Here is a 24,558-nt window from a genome sequence, read left to right as displayed (position 1 = left end):
TACTGTCTGCTCGAACAGTTCTATTGTCGGAGCGGGCGCGCTATAGAGCGTTTCGAAATGTTTCACCCATTCAGCTTCGGAAATGGCAATTTCGATCCTTGCCCTAGAGTTATCTTTAAAAAAAGGGGCATTTACTGCCTTCCAGAAGGCCGTCATGTCTCGCTGATGAAAAGCATCACATAATGCTTCCCACGCTTCCCTCCTCATTTCATCCCTTCTTATTTTTTGCGCCGTTTTATATACCTTACGCAGTTCCCTGATTTGTATCTGATCCCTAACAGTATTATTCAAAGCATATTTAAGGTTTGAATAGGCCTTAGTACACTTGCTGTCAAACCAACTTGATCTTTTTATTTTTGGGTTTTTTAAAACTACCCATAGACTGGCTTTTATTTGTGTGGTTATTTGCTTAAAGTTTTTAATTATTTCGGTGTTATCAGCTGCCATATCCATGCAAGTATTGAAACTTGCTTCGCAAGTCCCAAATAATTTCTGTAGGAAGTCTTCGGGGACTACCTTAGACCATTTCAGTGCATATCCATTCTGTCTAGATAGTATGATATTACTAGGATAGCACCTAGATAGATTATCACTATCAGGGGCAAAATATGGATTTAAAATTTCGGCCCTGATAGGAAAATGATCACTTAAAGGATTTTCCAACGTGTTATAGTTAGAAACATTAACCCCGAAACATGAGGATATTAGAATGAAATCGATTATCGAGAATACCCCTCTACCGTTAAAAGTTGGGGAGAAAGGTATCTCCGGTAGGCACATTTTGTTGACAAAACCTAAATCGTTCATAAAGACAATTTCATTAAACAAATCTCCAGTTGCTGTGTGATCAAAATGTGAAAAGTTTGTATTTTTATCCAACATCAGACCACAAGTCCCCTTTTCACCCTGTTTACATGGTGGACAGTTGAAATCGCCCCCCCCCCCACACAACAACAATCTCCTTAGTTTTCATACTTAATAAACTGCACAGATCAGTTCTCAGGGTTTTCAAAACTACAGGAATGTCTGCCAAGGGAATGTTGTTATAGAAATTCACAATCAATAAACACATTTTTTTGTTAATATGTAACCCGACCATATGATACAAAACAATTATTATAAAAAATCTCAATGTTTTCACATTTAAAAATGGCCTTTGGCCAGGAGATGTAACAAGTACAGAGGCTGATGAGTCCAATGCTGGGGTAAATATAGTTTTGAATCCGCTCAAGTGGTATGCTTCAACCGCCCATGTCTCTTGAAGGCATACAATTTGATGTTCATTAATAAGTTTGACCCAATTCTGATTATCTAGCTTGGTTTTAAGTCCAGCAATGTTCCAGTAGATAATAGGCCAAGTACCCCTATTTGTACAAGTAGTAACACAACTAGTAATCCCAACGTCTTCAAGTTTGGCATTGTTAATCTCTTCGTTTAAACCAGAATCCCTAGTTTCTACTTCAAGCCTAATATCAGAGTACACTGACTCCTTAAAAATATCAGTTGGGAGAGGTTGCTCGGTCAAACCCAATTTTACCTGATTACCCATTGACCTCTCAGGTAAACATTTTCTGATACATTTGACATTTGCATTTTCCATTCTTGGTCAATCTATTCCCTCGAGCCCCAATAAAGATTCAAAGCGGTTACCTATTGGTACATTAAAACGGTTTTGTAGTTAAAAAGTAGAGCCACCTCGAAGTAGGTTGTAGGAAAAGGGGCCCCCAAAAGTGACTGGTGGGGAAGGATAAAAGTAGCTTAAATCAAGGGAGACAATACCTCCCAGATTCCTATGATTATAAGAGCCACTTATGCACTGTACCACACATGGGTCTCTGAAATTAACGATGATACAGTTTCCGTCAATATCCTTTGCCCTATGGCCTACCCAGCTTACTCGCGCACATTTAAAATTTCTACCCAACCAGAACATTATCTTATTTTTTAACTCGTGATATGTTTCCACTTTATCATGTTTCAACTCAGGAGTACCTGCCAGTATAATTACATATGGATATGAGTCCGGAGGGAGGTCTAATCTTTGACTATGTCCATACCCTTTATTAGGTCTCGCCTGTCGATGCGCATGCGCATCGAGCAAGCGAGACTATAGGGGCTCATCTACTCTTTATCTACACTGCAAGGAATCGTGGCGATTCCTTGCAGTGCCCGTGACTTTTAAGGTCAATGCGCATGCGCATTGAGCTTATGCGCATGCGCATTGACCTTAAAAGCGCGTGCGCGTGCACGTCCGTCTTTGTTTACCCGCTCCGCCCCCTCCCGCCGTGTCGCATTTCTCCTCCCCCTCCCCTCTCTTCCTTCCGTCTAACGCCGTCTAACTTCCTTCCGCGTAACACCGCCGCAACGGTCACATCCTGCCGTGTCGCACCTCTCCCCTCTCCGCCCCCTCCCCTGCCCGCCCCCTCCCCTGCCCGCCGTGTTACGGTGAAAGGCTTGTTTTTGGTTTGTATAATTTAACCCGCTCCGCCCCCTCCCCTTTCCTCCGTGTCGCATTTCTCCTCCCCCCTCCCCTCTCTTCCGTCCGTCCGTCTTGTTAACTTTACTACATTCTGCTTTTGTAATGGCTATTGTAATGTTCCTGTGTTTATCATTTTCCACGATTCAATAAAATCGTCATTTTATTGTATGTCTGTAAATTTGGCTTTAAAGTCAGTTTCGCAGTTCGGTTGCGATGCATGCATTGTAAACATTTAAGCAAACCGCTCTCATTGGCGGCAAACCTAGTGGGTTTCTGTAATGCGTTGCAGGATGTTACAGACACCATCTGAATGCTATTACGTCACCTTATGTTTCTCTAACATCTTTTGAGCAGTATGAATTTCATGATTGGACACGAGATTCATTTATCCAAAGGATTTAAAGTGTTAGCGTCCTATAAAATATAGATTTGTTGAGTTTAACATCGACTACAACTTCAGGCAGTTTGCCACGATGAACTTTACATAACCTCCCGATACCAACCCAAGGAATTAGCTGTAGAGTTTCCCAATCGGCCGCCTGCTTTCATGTGCGGCCAGTGATAACACTGTCCAAGATGAAGTACTAAAAAATCACTTTTTTTTAAATTAAGCCCTCGGATCAGCTTTAGCCTTCTCGAGGGAATGCGGTAATGATTAATAGAGCCCCTTAAATGACGGAATATGCACCAGGAAGTTTTCACTAAATGAAATATTGTTTCAGCCCGTCATGAGGAGAAACCCAGCTGGAAAAACTACAGCCGAGATCCCAGAGCTCTGATTCCCCTCTTCCAGCATTAATCACATTGAATGCGGCACCATTTTTATTTATCACTCCTCAACACTTGCGCGCGCAATTTTCAACTCCAAACTCTTGTGTGTCGCGGATATCTTTTTGTCCGAACCCCAGACAGCGTTGCTTTTCTTAGGAAGAGCAGGACAAGGATATTCGCATAGAGAGTGCGCATTTACGATTAGTATTGTTTTAATTACTGCTCGGCCTGTAATTGAATCAGCCGGAGCACGTGGCCTTCCTCCATTTGTAATTTATTTAATTCGCTTTCGGGTTCCGGCCGTTAGAAACATAAGTTAAAGTATCTGTGTCATTTCTTGTGAAGTGTTTAATGTGATTACCCTGTCATGGTTTATTATTGTTATAGTGCTGCTTTTTTGAGGAAGAGATAGGCCGCTCCATTCAGAAGTGCACGGTCACCGCTCTCGAATTGATTGCTACTGTGTCTAATTCTTAGGTTTTGCAGACTGTCTCCATCTGAGAACATCCTATTATGTGAAGACTAATTACAGAGTGAGTAGAATATACATTTTTTGGTTGTGACCCTTGGCATTCAGTCATGGGGTCATTAGCCTTGTACTTTGTGAGCACAATTCGTTGACAGTCTCTATAAGGGAATTTGGTGCATTGTGATGTCTGGAGTTATCCGAATAGTTGGTTGTTGATGGTCACTCACTGCTCATCCAGTTTTATACAACTGCCAGTAGACTGTAAACCCTGCTGCCAGTCAAGTGTCAACAGTTTATTTTACTTTCCGTACCCCGCTCTTGCAAGCTTACATTTCAGCAGTTGCCCGCGCCACAGTAACAGAGCGCCTCTTAGGCGAACACTGCTTCTTACGTTTCAGCCCACTTACTTACTCCAGTGACTTCCGAATTTCATTTTCATAACGCCTGTCAGTCAAATGAAAGAAGGACGCCACCGGCTTCAGGAAGGCTGGAGCCATGAAAATTTGAACTCCTAAAAGGCCTTTTTTTTCTTCAAAGCAGCGAGTATGAACGCAGCAGAATGTTCTGGTTAGAAAACAGATTTTAGATTCAGCTCTGCGATCCTGTTTTCGTAGGTGGAATGTTAGAAGGCTGAAGCAAGTCTTGGGCGGCATATGCCGCCTCTCTTGTCCAAAACCACCCACATTTTTCTTGAGATGTTTCTCGTGCCATGGAGTAGAATGTTGAAAACCCCTCACCCTCACTCACCCTCAACCCCTCACCCTCAAACCCTCACTCACCCTCAACCCCTCACCCTCACTCACCCTCAACCCCTCACCCTCACTCACTCACCCTCAACCCCTCACCCCCTCACTCACCCTCACTCTCACTCACCCTCACTCAGCCTCAACTACTCCCCCTCACTCACCCAAAACCCCTCACCCTCACTCACCCTCACCCTCAACACCTCACTCACCCTCACCCTCACCCACCCTCACCCTCACTCACCCTCAACACCTCACCCTCAACCTCAACCCCTCACCCTCACTCACCCTCACTCCCCCTCACTCACCCTCACTCACCCTCACTCACCCTCACTCTCACTCACCCTCAACCCCTCACCCTCACTCACCCTCACTCACCCTCACCCTCACTCACCCTCACACAGTGCAATAGTTCTCAGACCATTTCAGTTAGAGCTTTTAGAAATGTTTATGGCTTTTTTTATTTGTAATACTTTAGCATTGGCTACAGGAAACAAAAATGCTAAACATTGACAAAAAAACCCCATAAACAATTCTAAAAGCACTAACTCTAATGGTGCGAGACCTATTGCATTTCCAATGCTTGTCTCTAGATGGTACTAATTTTTCTGGCATAGACACATTACTCGACCTTCCTAGGTTCTCATTATTTCTTCCATCACTAACTCCCTGCCCTCCAGTCGGCCCCCTTTTCCATTGATATCGTTGTTCGTATTACCTCCCCATCTTTCCCACCATTTACTGGTCGGAGTGGTTCATTATTTACCAGTACATTGGTCTCACACGGTCTAATTTGTTGTTTTTTGGGGGATGAAATTATAGTTCTGATTTGAGTGACTTCAGGCTCCACTAATTTATTCAATAGTGCAGAGTTGGACAGAGTTAATTGTTCAAGGGACCCTAACTTTTCACTAATCCTTTTAGAACTTTCCAATAATGGAAGGATTAATGCTTTCACCAGGTGTTCAATTCTATCTAACAAACACTCTATGCTCCTAGCCTCCTTTATTAGTGGCTCAACAACGCTAGGAAGAGGTATATCAGGTGGGGGTTCGTTAATCTGTTTTAAAAAAAAATATTAATTCTTATACCCTCAGACGATTTTACCGCTACCTTAGGTGATGCAACTTTGGTCTTTGGTCCCCCCCCATTTGTAAGTTACCTCCTCGTTTCCTCTTAGATATAGGGCCTACTACCACTGAACGATCAGATAATTTTAGGTCAGTGCACCGCTGGTTCGTTGGTTGAGCTGATATACAGGGGCTAGGATCAATCATTGAATAAACTAGCGGAGAATCAGCATTTACAACAATAGGACTAGAGTCCAGTATAGTAGATAATTCATGTCTGCGTTGGGTTCTAGCATCATCCTATGAACTTATTATAACTGCTTGGTCTGGGGAGGGTACTAGAGCTATACTGCCAAGTGAAAGTCTCCTCAAGTACATGGGATCAAGGGACAAACGACGTTCAGTTATAGCAATTTCATGTACCAGTACCGAAGCGGCCCTGGTAATGAAAGCATCTAAAGTTCCGGTTACCCCCGCTCCCCTCCATGAATTTCCTGGATTTTTCCCTTTCTCTATTGTCAATGCCATATCCCTCAGAGGTTACCGCAAATATTCAGAAGAAATAAATTGCTTGACAGTAATTATACAGAATGTGGGATCGAATTCCTAACAATATTAAAACACGATAAAGTCTTACGAGAATAATGACATACAGGGGGTGGCCCAGTCCAGTCTCTGCCTGTCTCGGACGGGCTCAGACGGGCCCGCCCTTGGCCCGGGCTTCGCCCGGCTCGTCCCGCGACGCGGAGAGCTGTGCTGTTTAAATGCGCCTCCTGGCGCTGTTTCCCTGCGTCAATTACGCCGCGCCGCTGGGGCTGCCGGGAATTGTAGTCCCGGGGCGGCAGCGGCGCTGGTGGTGGTGTCCGGTTGACTCCTGGTGGTGGCGGCAACACGGTGTGTCCCCTCTGCACAACTGTGACTCTTGGCGGTGTCAGCAGAGTCCGTAATCTCCCTCCGCTTGCTCAGCTTCCCCCGCTCCACCGAGGGCTGTGCTGTTTATATGCGCCTCCTGGCGCTGTTTCCCTGCGTCAATTACACCACGCCGCTGGGGCTGCCGGGAATTGTAGTCCCGGGGTGGCGGCGGCGCTGGTGGTGGTGTCCGGTTGACTCCTGGCGGTGGCGGCAACAAGGTGAGTCCCCTCTGCACAACAGTGACTCTTGGCGGTGTCAGCAGAGTCCGTAATCTCCCTCCGCTTGCTCAGCTTCCCCCGCTCCACCGAGGGCTGTGCTGTTTAAATGCGCCTCCTGGCTCTGTTTCCCTGCGTCAATTACGCCACGCCATTGGGGCTGCCGGGAATTGTAGTCCCGGGGCGGCGGCGGCGCTGGTGGTGGCGTCCGGTTGACTCCTGGTGGTGGCGGCAACAAGGTGAGTCCCCTCTGCACAACAGTGACTCTTGGCGGTGTCGGCGGAGTCCGTAATCTCCCTCCGCTTGCTCAGCTTCCCCCCTGGTTAAGAGTTGTAATGTGAAACAAAATTGGCAATGCTAATATTTCTGGCTTTAAAGGAATGTTGTATGTTATGTTTTATGGTAATGTGAAGAATTAAAAGTAGATAGCATGGGAATGGCCATGTATTTGTGTAGAAACAAAGAACTGTAAAATAATATTGGTGTAGGTTAAAAGGTCAGGTGACCATTGCACTGTGAAGACAGACCTAAAGATCCATGCAGGTTAATGACTGCCCTCCTCCCATCTGTGTTGCTTAGGCAGCTGGAAACATTAACAAAATGATCACAGCTGTGTTGAGGGAAAGCATGTGTTTGGTGGAAACACACCTTCTGCCCAATCAAAACATGTACTCCTGACTCCCAACATCTGGGTGGAGCCATAGCCCCTCTTCTGGTGAGTATAACATAATTGTCTGCACTGCCAGACCATTCGAAGTTTGCAAAACAAAAGTCAATTCACACTCTTTACAATTGGATTTCGATAGTTTTTTACTTAAGGGCACAGAACAAATATCCAGCCTTTCGGACAGAATTGTAATGGTTGATGGTTCAGCTCAGTTATTTTAAAGTGTATACACAACGGCATAGTGGAGTAATAAAAATGTTCTCAAACCACAGCATGAAAGCATAATATACAACACTCTGAATGAGGTGCTGCTCCACCATGTACATGTATTTAAAAGGAAACTAAAGTTACATGTCAGGTTAGATATGGTGTTAATATAGTCAGGAAAATCTCCAGAACACACCCAAGAGTATTAAAAGAAATCACAAAAAACAGATGTGCTAAGGATTTTAACAGTCGCAAACACTTCAATTCAACGTTTCAAACCATTAAAATGATTCCTTCTATGCAGTAATTTCATTCTAAGTCCCTCTTGGGACCCGTCTGTGAATATTAAAAAGTTTGTAGGGTTGTCAAAGTGTAGGTAGTGCGGTTTTGATTTTGTTGGACCTGTCTGCAGCCTTCGACACGGTCCATCATAGGCTATTGATGTCTCAAATAGGGGTCGAGGGTTCAGCATGGAAACTTCTTCAATCCTTTTTAGCTGATAGAGTGCAAACTGTAGAACTGGACGACAACTCATCTAATCCTTTTACACTTCGCTGCGGAGTGCCACAGGGCTCTTCATTGAGCCCAACGCTTTTTAACATATATGTGGCACCTCTAGCAGGAGTGATTAGATCATTTGGTTTCCAGCTCACCTCCTACGCTGATGACACACAAATTGTGGTGTCGTTGATGAGGGGAGTGGAGAAAGAGACTGGTGATCGTTTCTATAAGTGTATGAGTGCCATATCCAGTTGGATGTCCTCCAATTGTCTTAAATTGAACTTCAATAAGACGGAGGTTTTAAAGTTTGGGATCAATCCACTGGTATGGACACCGAATGGTGGCCGGATGACTTGGGCCTTTGCCCTATACCCACTCAGAAAGCTAAAAATCTGGGGGTACTAATGGATAATAAACTTGCCATGGGGGAAGAAGTGAGCTTGGTCTCCTCCTCCTGCTTTATGATTTTAAGAATCATAAGGAAAATTAAGTTCTTCCTAACCGAGAGTAACCTTAAGACAGTGGTCATGGCCCTTATACCATCACGTTTGGACTATTGTAATAGCCTATATCTGAATATACAAAAACAACACCTGTATAGGCTGCAGTTAGTCCAAAACGCAGCGGCTAGACTACTGTCCGGTACATCTAAATTTGTCTCCGTTAGAGTAGAGCTCAAGAAGCTACACTGGCTCCCAATAAACAGCCTGCCCAGTTTAAGACTCTCTGTATAGTATTCAAAGCCATCAATGGAATCGGACCGAAGTTTATTAGGCAAACATTTCATTGGTACATCCCCGGTAGAATGCTACGATCTACCAGTGCTAAACAAGTGCACGTCACAATGGCTAAAAAATTAGTTTGGGGAGGTAAGAGTTTTACTCACTGTGCCGCTAGGGCATGGAATGAGCTCCCCCTTTCCCTCAAAACCGCTCTGAGTCTCCTCATATTCAGGAAAGGTCTGAAAACTTGGCTTTTTTCACAGTAGTATTTTATTTAGCTCTCCAGGTTGGCCAACACTAAGCGCTAGGGGCCATATGTATCAAGCTAATTAGCATTCGCAAAGGCCGAAATTCTGCGAATTTCGGCCTTTGCGAATGCTAATTTGACAAATGGTATGTATCAAACATGCTTGATGCAAAATAAGGAATAGCAAAATTTGCAATTCCTTATTTTGCGATTGCACTTAAGGAATCGCAAATTTTGCGATTCCTTAAATGCAATGTATCAAACAAAAAATATTCAAAAAATGCCATTAAGGATTCGCAAATTACCACCAACTTCTAGTTGGTGGTAATTTGCGAATTCTTTTCAAAAATCTTTTTTCCAAAAAACAAAAGGTGCCATATGACGCCCATACATGCCCTTAGTGCATGTATGTGCGCCATATGCCCCCAAATGTCTTTTTCAGGGGTGCAGCAGGGTGTTCTTGAGACACCCCTGCACCCATGAAAAAATCGCAAATTGCCCCTAGCAATTTGCTAATCGCAAATTAGTAATGGTAAGGAATTGCTATTAAATAGCGATTTTGTTCATACATACCGTTTTGCGAATTCCAAATAGCGATTCCTTAAAATTCGCTATTTGGAATTCGCAAAACGGAAGTATGATACATATGGCCCCAGGACACCCAAGGGTAATCGAGCGCTCTACAAATGCATATAACATCCAAGGGAAAACTGCCAACTCTTAAACTAACTTTAAAAAGAAGAAAATGTGGGGGCGTGGCTTGGACGCCGAGGAAGATGGCGGTTTAGAGCGTCTCTCCTCCCGTCACGAGCGTCTTCAACTAGAATTGGAACGCTTTCATGTGCTTACAGCTGGGATGTGACCGAAGATTCAAGCGTCGGATCACTCCCTGACTGTAATGAGCTGACCTGCGTGTTCGGAGCTGCAGCGGATCAAGAGCTGCACCGAGTGAGGCATCGGACGTCGGTGGTGGCAACGTGACTGAGGGAAGGGAAGCGGAGCGCGATATGAGCCCATGCGGAGCGCGACAACATAAGAGGGACTGAAAGTAGGTGGGCTCATCTACAGAAATTATCGCACCGGGGCAGGCAGCTGTATTTGCCGATCGCGTGAGTACAGTGCGACCGGCCATGCTGAGGCTTCCCTGACCTTTACCAAGATGGCGGCCGCCACTCGGTAATGCCTGGAAAACCGAGGCAAAGTATCTTCCCACATTGACTCTGCCCAAATCAGCCGGTTTTGAAGCTAGGCAAGCATTGCTTACAAACAATTCGACATGTGGAGAAGAGATTCAAATATTCAAGAAATGGTCAGGGGGAGATGAATGTTGCTACGCTGTGTACTAGGAGTACATACCATTAATCTACTCACAGTGGCTCCCTAATGCTCCAGTCTCAACAATCACCACGTGCAATTAGTGAATGAATAGATGGGACGCTCTGTTCCTCAGATGCCTTTTGCGAAGTGTCATTAGTGTCATTACTATCTGTGACCTGGTTTCTGGCTGACCAATCTCCTACTTAGGCTAGTGCTGTCTATTTTGCGCCGCGTGAATGCCGAAGGGGAGCTTTCAAGTCGCTGCCCAACCTTCTAAGCATCCCAGGAAAGATCAAGTGGCCGCAATGGGTACCAAGGATCAGGGAACCCTTAAGAGACTTAAAACAAACAACTCGAACCCGGGATCACCAGACAAACCAAGGAATGTCCCTACAGACGCACTAGACATGATATTGAATAGGCTAGACGAAGTGAAGGACCTAGCCAAGACCACTAAGGAGGAAGTGGTGGCGATCCGTCAAGATATCCGTGATACTAATGCGCGCCTAACAGAAACAGAATCCCGGATCAGTCGCCTGGAAGACATAGAGGCTAAAACTTCGACGGCCCTGAAACACCTACACATCTCCTCTGACCAGACAACTAGATGACTGGCCGAGTTGGAAGACAGGAACAGGAGGGGGAACTTACGCATTTTTGGAATTGCGGAAGGGTCAGAAGAATCGGAAAGTTCATGCATTAAGTTCTTGGAATCCTGGTTCACTAAAGCCACGAACATGACCTTTACAAATCCTCTTGAATTTGACAGAGCGCATAGAGTCCCAGGAAGAATCACTAAAACGCAGAGAGGACCAAGGCCCATAGTATGTAAACCATTACGCTACCAGCACGTGGAGCAAATCCTAGCCTTCGTGAGAAAGCACAACCATATTCTGTGGAAAGACTCCAAAGTATACATTTCTCAAGACTACAGTAAAGAGACCGTGGAAATAAGGAAGGCCTTCCTTGCCCTACGTCCGCAACTGTCAGCGAAGGGATACCAATTTGGGTTTGCGGGCCCAGCAAAGTATAGGGTGACAATACGAGGAACGTCTCACTACTTCACGGACCCCATGAAGCTCAAACGTATGCTTGAAGACGTGGAACAACGAGATATGGAACGCGACATGGAAACTAATAACCCGAATGGTCTAACAGCCTCGGCTTCAGCTTCAGGGTACAAATGAACACGTCTGGGTTTTAGTACTCCCATCAAGCTCTCTATGCTCTGTTCGTGTTATAAGTCTAATGGTCTTGTCTGTTGCGAGGCATAAAGCTTAAGGAAGCCATCTTGCACTGGGAAATTATGGTACCCTGAAATATGGCGCAAGGGGTTGAACTAAAGCTTTCGCCACTTTACTTCACTTTACTTCTCTTGTTTTGTTTTGGCGTGGACCTGCTATTACTGGTCTAAACTTTTTTGAATTGAGCAGACTCGCTTCGTCGACTCCACTGGGGTGGTGGATAGTGAGATATAAATTGCAACGTGTTGCTTAACTCCAGTCTCCGGCACACTGGCAGGTTACTCGGAGTAGATCGGATTATGCTCCGGCAGCATTGAAAACTCTCTGTTTAAGGGAATGTTTGTTAATGACCTATTGTTTTTCCTTAGGTTATTTAGGTTACTCACCGCTGATGCGTTGTCTTAGAAACTGCTAACCATTACGAGCCTTTTATGAAGGATATGATGCTATAATATCTTACAATGAACCATGTTGTTGTATTACCAGATTTCTGTTCAGTTTTCTGTTCGATGACCATAGCCTAGTAGGCGCTCAGGAATTTTTCCGATTTATAATGTTTATATGCACTTGTGTTATGCATAATAGTTCCAATGTCTGTACATGACTAGTTTAGACGGGAGGGTTACTGCGGTTTTCCTCACGTCGCCATGCTTCTGTACTACAGTTGGGGTGGGTGGGGTGGGGGGCTGTGGGGGATTGGGGGGGATGGGTGTTGTGTTCTATGGTCCGTATTATTTTCTCTTATTTTTCCTTCATTCTATTCCACTCCTCTTCTTCTAATTTCTGTGCCACTTCTCTCTTTTCTATCTCTTCTTTCTCTTCCTTCTCTTCTGGCCTGTCTCTTTATTCTTGATTGGACAAGTTGTATCATGCATATGATGTGTTTGTATAATTGTACTCAGGCCACTCGTGATATATCCCTAGGCACCCGAATGTGTATTCATGATTGTCGACCATTTTCCATCATATGGAGCAAAAAAGTGTGTTCTTTGCATAATACACCGGGTAAGATGTCTTTCCTTGGTTCTCATGGAATAACCATGATACATATACTACTGTAAGTGTCACATCCACCACTGTCCACTCCACTTGGTACAACCTCACTTGACCGATTGAAAATTCTGTCCATGAATGTTAAGGGTCTGAATCAGCCCGTTAAAAAACAAAAGATGTTAGATTATCTGCGTAGGCAGAAGGGGGACATTGTGCTACTGCAAGAGACCAAATTAGATGTTAAACAATTCTACACTCTGCGCAACAAGTTTTATTCAGAGGTTGTAGGATCTAGTGCACTCGGTAAAAAGAATGGAGTTCTGGTTTTATTGTCAAAAAAGTCCAAGGTAGAATTACTGTCATCCTCATCTGATGAAAAAGGTCGCTGGGTCACGGTGAAACTCTCTAGGGACAACACGGAATTCTTTGTGACTAACGTTTACGCACCTAACACTAATGATTTAGAATTTTGGCAGGATTTAGTCAAGCAGATTGCAACGATACCCGATACGGCGGTACATATCATTGGGGGTGATTTTAATCTTCCACTTGACCCAGCCTTAGATAGGGATTCTAAGTGTGCATTCAAACCCAACAAGTCGCATAATGCCTTCATTAAATTATGTCAACAATTTCATTTAATTGATGCTTGGAGAATTCAAAACCCTACAGATAGGGATTACACATTTTACTCTTCCCCTCATGATTCATTCTCCCGCATTGACTACATTTTCATTACACAAAATGGCGTCGCAAGGATAGAGGATACATCAATTGAACCAAGGGTACTGTCGGACCACTCATGTATATCTCTATCCATCAGTAACACTAAACCATCACCTAAACAAACGTCTTGGAGATTCAATGAAGAAATCCTACACAAAGAACAATATAGAGCTGAGATTCTGGCAGCTATTAGATCTTATTTGGAGATTAATGCGAGAGGGGACACTTCAGACCTAGTGCGATGGGAGAATCTAAAGAGTACAATAAGGGGAGTGTGCATCAAAATCCGTTCAGCAATGAACAGAAATTGTAATGCAAAACTGGAAGGGCTGGAGGCTGAGATAGCTGCCCTAGAGAACAAACACCAAATGACAAGGGACCGGGAAACGCTAAATATCATGACCAACAAGAAGTACGAATATAACATGCTAGTGAGCGAAAGGGCAGGGGTATGGCTGGATAGGAAGCGAAGGTTTAAGCTATGTGAATATAATAAAGCCGGTAAGAGCCTGGCGGCATACTTAAAATTCAAAGTGCAAAGGAATGCTATTAATGTTATCAGGGACTCGGCGGGAGTAGCTCACTCGGACCCCCAAAAAAATACTGAGGTCTTTAAAGACTTTTACGAGGACTTATACGCTAAAAACAAATTGGTAGATGGAGATAAGATTCAGGAATACCTACAGAAGTGTGAATTATCAAAGTTAAAACCTGAACAACAACTTAGTCTTAATGAGCCGATCTCAGCCAAAGAGGTGCAAACAGCGATCAGCAGATTGAAATGTGGGAAAGCACCGGGGCCCGATGGCTTTACGGCTACATTTTATAAAAGCTTTGCGGCAGATCTGGTTGATCCTATTTTGAACCTCTTTCATGAGTTTACGGAGTCGGGGGAGGTGAAGGGCACGTTGGCAGAAGCGACTATTGCAGTCTTGCCTAAGGACGGCAAAGACCCGTCGTTACCAAAGAATTATAGGCCGATTTCCCTGATTAATCTGGACTGTAAAGTGCTAGCCATGATCTTGTCAGCCCGGTTGCAAAAAGTCCTTCCTTCCCTCGTACACCCGTCTCAAGCGGGTTTCTTAAAACATAGATTGTCTAGTGACAACACTAGAGTATTAGCCCATGCCCTAGAGAAAGCAATACTCTTGAAAACCCCCACGGTAGCTGTCACACTAGATGCAGAGAAAGCCTTCGACAAGGTAGATTGGTCCTTCCTTGAGGCAGTTTTACACAACTTCAATCTAGGAAAGACGTTTACTAAACTTGTAATGGCTTTGTATGCCGGCCCTACTGCTAAGGTCAGAGCGGGTGGTTCCTTCTCTTCCTCTTTTTGTTTAAAACAAGGGACGAGACAAGGTTGCCCGTTATCACCATCTCTGTTCTTACTAGCAATAGAACCCTTTCTGTGGCATATTAGACATAATGACGCCATTGCTGGGATCCCATTTGATGACTGTACTGTGAAATTGACTGCATACGCTGATGATGTGCTGATACTAACGGAAAAAGCTGACGAGGCTATCCCAGCCTTGATGGACACAATTGAGGGGTTTTCTAGAGTATCAGGATATAAACTGAATAAAGATAAAACAGAAGTTAAGTTACTAAACAGCATCGGGGGTAAAGAAATCCTGGGATCATCCGGTCTCACTTGGCAACCAAAAGCTTTTAAATATTTGGGCCTAGATTTCGAGAAGGACTTGATTACAACTCTGAAATTAAATGAAGACTTAACGTTAAAAAAGATATCCACTCTGCTAGATAGCTGGTCACCTAAATATTTGTCCTGGTGGGGTAGGGTTGAGACTCTTACAATGATGTGCACGCCTCTAGTCAACTACCTAGCTTGCATGCTCCCCATGACTTTTTCAGAAGAATTCATCAAGAAGGTAGACAGGCTGTTCGGAGAGTTCCTGTGGCGAGGGAAAAAAGCCAGGGTATCACTGAAAAAGCTGCAACTAGCAAAAGATAAGGGCGGCCTGGGCCTGCCCTCGTTCAGGAACTACCAAACAGCCTTCCTCTGCAAGCAGGGATCCCTCTGGCTGGTTGATGGTACATCCTACACTCCAGTATGGCTAACTATTGAACGTTCACTAATGGCACATGCACCCCTCTCGGCTCTCCTCACCATGGACTTGGCCCATGTACCCCACTCTAAATACATCCTACTTAATACTAGAAGAGCACTCCTCCGACTCGACCAGTCCCATAAAACTGCTTTGGTGTTCAAGAGATCCACCCTGCTCTCATTATGGCATAATCCTATGCTCCGGATAGAAGGGAAGACCCTTTTCTGGGAACTATGGGCTGCAAAAGGTATACACATAGTGAATGACCTCTATGATAATGGTAAGCCACTACCCTTTTCGACATTGCAAGAAAAATTTGATTTACCACCCATAGAATTCTACCAGTTCCTGAAACTAAAAGCTGCTATCTCCAAATGCTCCCTCAATAAAGACTCGCCCTGGCTGGTGACCCGCCTCCGAACACTGTACCATGCTGATCATTTTGTTTCCAAAATATATAAACTACTCCTCCCCCTGCCCAAGAAACCACATAGGGTGACCGAAAGTAAGTGGGAGTTGGAGCCTAACTCCACAGGCATTGTGTTAGACTGGGAGGTGATACACAACACTGCGCTAACAAACAAGATATCCCCGATCCTATGTCAAACGAAGTATATGTTGTTAAATAGAGTGTTCTGGACCCCTCAGAGATTGTTTAAATGTAAACTGAGGGATACGCCTAACTGTTGGAACTGTCAAGAAGCACCTGGTGACTTGGCACACATGCTTTTTAATTGCTCCCTATTGCGGCCATTTTGGAGTAAAATATTTACATATATTCAACAAGTGCTTGGAATCACACCTACCCAAGAATTTATATATGTCATTTTGGGTCCTCTGGAGGCGCAATTGCCGGACATTCATGACAGACAACTGCTTGATATTATGCTGACATTGGCGTGTAAGGTCATACTTTACAAATGGAAAGACTTTGCTGGAGTCAGCTTCAAAATGTGGCTGGAATGGCTCTCCTTCTTAAGAGGGGCGGACAATCCTGCGCTACAGTCAGCCACTTGGAAGCCCTCAAACTCCAAACTCTGGACATCCCTGGATGCGTCATCCTCCCACTTTGAACCCCCGTGAAGCGCGTCCCAACAGTTAGCTTCCCAGTATGGGATCTATATAGAATTTGGTGTGTTTGATTATATATGCCTACTGTATATTTCCTGTTACGCATGCAGCGTGTCAGGTCTGGGTAAACCAGTTGCTATTGCTCTATGGATACACCTGTCCTCTTTTCTTTTCTTCTCTTCTCGCTCTCTCTCGCCTTTTCTCTCCTCTCTTCCCTCTTTCTCTCTCCCCCTTTTCTTCTTATCCTTTTCTTTTTGACTTGCTTTTGATTAGTGTAAGCGTCCTTATGCCAACATTTTTGCCCATTTGTATACTGTAAGACTTCTTGTATTGTCTTTATTTTCTTCTTATTCTTCAATAAAAAAGATTTGAATAAAAAAAAAAAGAAGAAGAAAATGTATTTTTTTTAAACACAGACCAGTTTTCATTATTTAAAAGCAATCACAATCATGATGGTCTGCTGACCCCAGTAGGCACCTAGACCTGTGATTTCCTACAGTCGTAATGAGTCATAATTCTGCGACCCACCTCATTTTAATTCATGAGTTAGCTCAGATTACAACCCACTACGATTTGGAATTTTAAGAAACAACGTGTTATCTGGCCCTTTATCTCTAAGGAATGAAAGGGAATAGTATTTTTAGATTCTTCTTTGGTCTTGAGGGATAGTCTAACAGCATGGAATCCATGCAGGATACTGGCACTAGAGATGCATTGTTACAGGTAAGTAACGTTTTTTATTCCACCAACAAATGGGCATAAAGATGTTGCACATTTACATCCTCTCCCCAGCATTACTGCAATAGTACGGGAGGGCAAGGCTTTGTACAAAAGTACTATGTAATTCTCCATCATACTTATGCCTAGGAGAGTGTGGCTGTGCTTGCCTTACTTCTCTACGTTGAAAACTAGATCATCATGGATAATCACAAATGTCTGCTATTGCTCACATCATGCAAACTGTGTTTATATTTTGTCTATTGTAAACCATTCATAACTAGATACACTATTAGAAACTTTAGTTGGTACCTTTCGTTTTATGTTTGACACGTCCCCATGAAATTACAGTATCATAGTACATTGACTTGTATATCTTATATTGCATTATTCCTATACTATATAAATGCTTCCTATTTGAGGATTCTCCATGTATTACAAATACCACTACAACACTGGAAAGCTTCCTCTTTTGTTGCTGAGTTTAGCATCCTTTTTATTTACTGATAATCATTTTCTTTCTGAAGGAGAACTTCTCCAAGGAGCTGAAGGAGATGGGAGGACAAGTCAGCATCATCGCCAATGACCCAGCTCTCATCAGGTACCCTTGGTTTAAACACCCAAGCTGATCTTGACTGTGGTAACCAGAAAGAGTTATTTTACGATAATGAAGCATGTCTGAAAAAGATGAACAAACCTAAATACCAATCTTCTAACAATCTAAAGTAGGATATCCTAGGGAAAACCTAGTTTTTAAAAAACTGTAATGCTAGACTTTAATGTTGAGAATGTCCCAAAAAGATTCTCTCAACATTAAAGTTAAAGAATCAGCCAGTGTGGTCTATCCCTGTGACCCAGTAAATATAAGAAGCACCTCGGAGATTAAATACAACTGGAGGTTTATTTTCACTCATTAGAGAAGACGACACAGCGGTCTTCTTGGGACATTGGAATTACGTAATTCTGTTGTATTTTATGTGTAAATATGATTTTGTCGCACATGCCTCATAAGTTATTATCAACTGTATAAATAACTCAAACAAATAATATTTTGGGGCAGACAAGGACTCAATTTTACACTATGCCAGGTACTATGCGAAGGTTAACTGGTCACCTTTCTACTGTTGATAGTGTTAACATGTCCATTTGATGGACTGAAGGAATAGTATTTGTCTGCAACCTGAAGCAACCTGGAGTCTATTCATTCACCCGGACACATCAGATAACATTTCATACTGTTTTTTTGTATTCTTCTACTATTCATGAGTCATATTTGAAGGGGAAGAATCAACATCTGTAAAACTCATTTTATTCTATTCTAATTTGACAAAAAAACCTTGATAATATTACTCAAAAACATGTATTTGGTATGTGTATTATAATTCCGATTGTAACTCTAATCCCAAACAATAACTCTAATTGTATTAGAAAACAGTTACATGAAACATCATTCCATTAGAATTCCATGCTTACCTAGCTTATTCTCTTAATACAAATACCTCTTGGCTTCATCCACTCTTGTATCCACAGTATTAAATGCCCACTTTTGTTACCATTTGATTTCAATCAACCTATAGTGCAATTGAATATCCGTAACTATATAACATCATTTGAAGTTGTCTCATTGTGCTACTAACGGTATCATGTATCCTTACCTAATAAAGAGCTCAATTTAGAGTTTGTCGACCACAATGACCTCGAATATCTAGGTTTAGCTGATGTATTAAGGTGAAGAGGGACCGTAAAATATAAGGGGCGGACTTGCCTGGGATGAACCCCATTAAGCAGCAATAACAGTCATCTATTTTCCAACACCTTGACCAGGATGTTTGCATCCACGTAAATAAGAGATAATTGTCTTTATGAATCAGAGTGTGTTGGGGCTTTCCCAGGCTTTGGTAAAGTTATGAGTATGTTCTCACTAAAGGTGAGGGGGAGGTTTACCATTGTTAGTGCCTCATTAGAGACCTGCAGAAGTTTTGGAGCTTATAGGTTAGCAAAAGCTTTATAGAACTTGCCCGGGAACTTTTCATTGCAATGTGCTTTATATGCAGGCCTGCTAGAAATTACAGATATTATCTCAAGAGTAATCGGTGTATCAAGGAAAGGCTGATGGACATCATCAAGCCAGGCCATTGAAACACAAACAAGCTAATTGAGGTAGTTGCTGAGAGACTGAGGCACTTGGGAAATGTAAAGATTTGAATAATATGTTACAAATTCTGACAATATGTAGTCCGCCTCATACAGCATTTTCCCAACATCTCCTTCCAGCTGTGCAATGTCCTGATCTACTAGGTGAATGATCGGAGAAGGTACTTTTTATAAAACGCTGATGGAACTAGCATACTTAGAAAAAACTAGCAAGCCTGATACAAATGTGAGCAGTGTGAAAAGAACATCAGCCACATATGACAAACCAACACAGAGGTCCTTTTTTTTTAAGAGGAAATGTGACAAACATATATATATATATATATATATAGATAGATAGATAGATAGATAGATAGATAGATAGATAGATAGTTAGATAGATAGATAGATAGATAGATAGATAGATAGATAGATAGATAGATAGATAGATAGATAGATAGATAGATAGATATAGATATAGATATATATAATACAGGGGAAGAGGATGGGGCAATCAAAAGCAAGAGAAAGACACATAGGTTTTGATGTAGCAGCACAAGACGAAAGCTTAATTGTGAACCGGTCATATCATATACCAAGATTGGAAGAAAAATCAGTGCTGAATAAAGGAATCTCTTTCTATCAAGATCAACAACATTAGCTATGTGGAAACTAGAATATGCACATATGTGAGGAAGTTTAAACTGGCAAATATACATGAGATAAAGAAAAAAAGAAATCAACTCTGACTTAAGAAAGATGTCAACAGGAAAGTTCCAACCTTGTGATTCAGTAAATTCCAGATCTAAACAATCTATATGAACTAATAAAGACAAATCAAAAACAATTGAAAGCCGAATCTTACAAGAACTATCAATCAGCAGTAGACATAAATACTGTAATGTAAATGATGAATCATGATGTTGTTCTATTTTGTCACCAGAAAATAAATAGGATATTTTTCATGAACAGGTATCTCAAAATGTAGAAAAGGTGGGAAAGTTCAGAACTCAAGGAAAGAATGAGAACCTAACCATGAAACAAAGACTAGCATTTAAGAGCCTTGAAGAAAACAAAGATATCATCATAAAACCGGCCAATAAAGGTGAAAATATTGTAATAATGAGCAAAGAAAAATACAATAAAGGAGCAATGAGACAAATAAATGATTGGAGCAATGTATGACAAACATCACAAGAACTGCATCGATGAAATATTTGATGAATTATTGAAAGCATGGTATACTCAGTTAAAAATAAATGAGAATATATATATCGCTAAATGGAAACAGAAAGTCCAACAACACCTACCGTATATTTTCTTACAAAAGTACATAAATGTTTGGCTAATCCCCCTGGGCCACAAGTAGTATCTACATGTAATTCTCAGTTTGAAAATGTATCACTACTGTCTACCTCTGATAGTAAAAAATACTAAGCTGAAACATTAGAGATACGCAAAACTTACAACATATTTTATTCAACACAAATTTGCAGAAGGACTACTTCCAGGTAACTTTCGATGGGGTCTCATCGTGTACAGCCATCAAACACGACATTAGGTTGAACATCTGTGAGTATTTTTCTGAAGCAATGCAACATTGGGGACCTTGAACACTCCAAAATGCTATTAACAATGAATGACTGTCTTAACAATAACATATTTAGTTTAACCACCAATTGTATAGACAGAAATGAGAAACAGACATGGGATTTCTTCCTCTCCAAGCTACGCAAACCTAATGATGGGATGATGTGAAAGGAATAGATTGAAGTAAACAAAATTATCAGTTTCTGGAGAAAATAATCTGATGGCGAAGATATGTCAATAACTTGTTTGTTATTTGGAATGGATCTGTAAAGGAGTTCCAATACTACTTTTCCAGTCTGAACATCAACGATTCTGGTCATAAGATTACCTACACCATCAACAATGAGAATATAAACACATTGTATATTAGACCACACTGTTCTAAAAAGAGACATCAACAAATAGTTTTTTTTAATGAAAATGTTTTCATCAAAAGCCACTCATAAGAAACATTCCCTATGGCTAGTTTCTAAGAATGAAAATAAATTGCCCTTATACGGCTGAGTTCAGTAAAAACTGTGAAGATATAAAACAACATTTTAAGTAAAAAAGAGTAATCCTTAAATATAATTAAAAAAGGATTTGAAAGATCAAAACGTAAAAAAAGAACAGAAACTATGATCATCAGAAGGGAACAAGGCTTGGTAAAATTAGACTGATTCTGACTACAGAAAGATATGCAATTAAATCAATTGAACTTTCCAAAAGCACTGGCATCTTATGAGCAATGACCATGACATTGAATGTATATTGGGTAACTACGGATCAATATTTTTCAGGAAAGCACCCGCACTAAAATACCTGAATGTCAAAAGTCATTTCAAGAAGAAAAATCAAACTTGGGACTGGATATCCATAACTCAAGGTGGTTTTGTCATATAGAAAACATGTAAAGTATGCAAAATAGCAAAAAACACAAAAGAAATTCGAGACAGAGACACCTGAGATCTCAATCACGAAGAGGATCACATGCAGCACAATGTGTTTCATACATCTTGGAATGCAAGTGTGAACTAAAATATGCTTTGCTGAATCTATGCATATCTTTTGATCATTGTAAAAAAACAACTCAGATTGTAACCTGCAGATTTGTGTTTAAAGATTCTAGCTATATTGTATTAATTTCCAAAATCTTAATATTTGAGCCATAAATATTATTTTAGTAACCTAATTTACATTTCGCAAACAGCGGTTGAGGAGGTAACAATTCTTGTATTTCTTTGTACAGAATTTTAATTTGTTTAAGGACTTTGTTGTTTGAAAATGTAGTTTTGTTTTCAAGAAAGTTGGAATTTAGTTTCCATATAAAACAATGTTTATCTCTGGGTACCGTGAAAACTGTCAAACTAACAGGTGTATAGTTCTATAGGGTTATAGTGTCTAATTTAAGATCAACAAGGGGTCAAGAAGTTTTATTGTCCAAAAGTCTTGGGGTAGACACTGGTTGTTGGGGGTTGAGCCTTCATGTCTTTACAAGCTCTAAAGTTTTACAGGACATTTAACCTGGTGTCAAACTAAAATCACTTTGCTCAATCACATTGTCAAATTCATTTGAAATCAATTTTTTTATGTGATTACGTAACAAAGGTGGTTTTACACTCAGTAGATATACATTCAGTAAAGTTGAAATTCACTCCATCAACCACTAGTTTTAAGATTTGCCATCTTCCTTTTGACTCATGTTCCTAATGTTTCACAAAAACTTTGAGATGCTTCTGATATGGAACAATTATACCACAATGTGTATTAAATTGATAACTGTGTACCTCTAGTCCAAGCCCTCTTGGAATTTTCAAGCTTCCGTTTTTGTTAAATGGATCCCATGCAGTAACATTACGAAATCTAACATTATTTTCATGCAGTCACATTGTTCATAGCATTATCATTCCACAATATCTGTGTCAATAAACTAGGCATTTCCACTGTTGGTTATGTTCACATAGACCCTTGTTTAACAGAAATCAATGTCGATTTCAGAAAGTTGACTTTAACTTTGTTAATTTGCGTCTACAACTTCTGTAGGACTTTTCTTATCCATTTGGAACTTAGAACGTAAACCCAGTACAGAAATAAGAAAATAAATGTTAAATAATACAAAAAATAAATCAATTAATAGACGAGTTTCACTAACTCAGTACACCAGATTGTATTATGTACTATGTTCAATTCACAACATAGCACAAAACATATCATGATATTTAATTACTGCAACATGACTAGCGTTAATTTACATACTCTACATATCAAAGTGTATTATTTTTTTACTATTAATTAATTTGTACACCTAGTCATTGAACCAGTATTTAATGATAATTTTACTGAACACGTTTATCATAAACATAATTTACTTCTTCAGCGATGCCATATATTAGTTACACTTCTTTGCTCAATTATTCACTTAGTTGTTTTTTGTTTGATCTTCCTGATTCCTATGTTCATATGCATGTAATACATGTTTGCTTTACCTTTGTATATATATGATTTGATTTCTAGAGCTGCGTGTGTGTGTGTGTGTGTGTGTGTATAGTGGCATTTCTGTAGATGGTATATTTTTGTTCTCTTTCAGAGTAATGGCCAGCAAGAGTGGGCATGGCAATGCAAACATGTGTCTTTTTTCTTGAACTAGCTTCCCATTTCAGTTGCTGACTCCTGTGTATAGACTACCATTGGCCATGTTTGCCCCATGCATTGCTCACGTACATAGTGTGATTTGACAGCTTTTTCCACTTCCATAGGGCCATTTTTGCTAATTATGCAAAGATGCCTAGAAAGCCTCTTTAGTGGTGAATATGTTTCAGTATGAGGATATAGAGTGCCAAATACAGTAACTGAGGATGAAGATATAACATGAGATAATGCAGTTTTAAGACTTATGATTATAATGCACCACTGGATTCTTAATTCCAATGCCCAGAGGTCTTCTGTTCACTAAGTCTTAGCTCTGGCTTTCAATTAAATTGTGAGCAATTTCACTTGTGCCCCTCCTACTTTCCATGCCCAAACTCTGCTCACATCCCTTCACTATCCAGAAACATTTTTTACACAGAATTTCTTCTTTTCAATTTCTGCCACTTAGATGCCTGAACCCCAAAGCTTCTTTTCTCTGACCCTACCATTGATAAGAGACTTTCATACACAATTCCTTTCAACATTGAAATGCTCACAGTGCACATGTTCTCACTCTGTGGCATACATTATCCAGAGATATTTAATGTATAGGTTCTTTGCTCTTAGCCTTTTTTAAAGAGATACTTTTCTTGTGTGGAGTTTCTTCTATGACCTATACACTATTCCAAGGTCTTCAGAGCAAATATAGGGGCCGATTAGGATCGCGGACGGACTTGAGTCCGTCCGCGACCCCTGAGGAGGAGGGAACGTCCGCAGGGGCTTCGGCGTTCCCTCCGAGCAGATTAGGATGTGACCGCCAGGGTGGCGGTCACATCCTCTATCTTTAACATTGCGGCGGATGCAGCTTCAAGCTGCACCCGCCGCAAGGTTAAAAATGCATGCATCGCATTTGCATGCACAAAGCAGCTGGCACTGCGCAGTGCCTGCCACTTTGTGCATGCAAATGCAGGGGGGTAGCATAGGTACCCCTCATGTGCACCCCCCACCCCCCTTTCACCCAGGGGGCCCGCAACTGGCCCCGAAGTTAAAGTCTGTATGCTTTTCCACGGCGGAAAAGCCGCCGC

At 41.6% G+C, this 24,558-nt stretch overlaps 1 protein-coding gene across 1 annotated transcript in view; it reads left to right on the top strand.

Moving 5' to 3' along the window:
* Window positions 1-24,558, top strand: part of LOC144752429 (epithelial sodium channel subunit alpha-like) — a 198,477-nt gene that overhangs the window by 149,722 nt on the left and 24,197 nt on the right. Inside the window, exon 9 of the mRNA XM_078640360.1 lies at window positions 17,671-17,744. Within this exon, the coding sequence (XP_078496486.1) occupies window positions 17,671-17,744 (74 nt within the window). The remainder of the gene's footprint in view (window positions 1-17,670; window positions 17,745-24,558) is intronic.

This window comes from Lissotriton helveticus, chromosome 5_1 (genome assembly GCF_964261635.1).
Source record: "Lissotriton helveticus chromosome 5_1, aLisHel1.1, whole genome shotgun sequence".
NCBI classification, from domain to species: Eukaryota; Metazoa; Chordata; class Amphibia; order Caudata; family Salamandridae; genus Lissotriton; species Lissotriton helveticus.
Note: the sequence above shows the minus strand (reverse complement) of the source record. Positions and strands in the feature narration are given on the sequence as shown.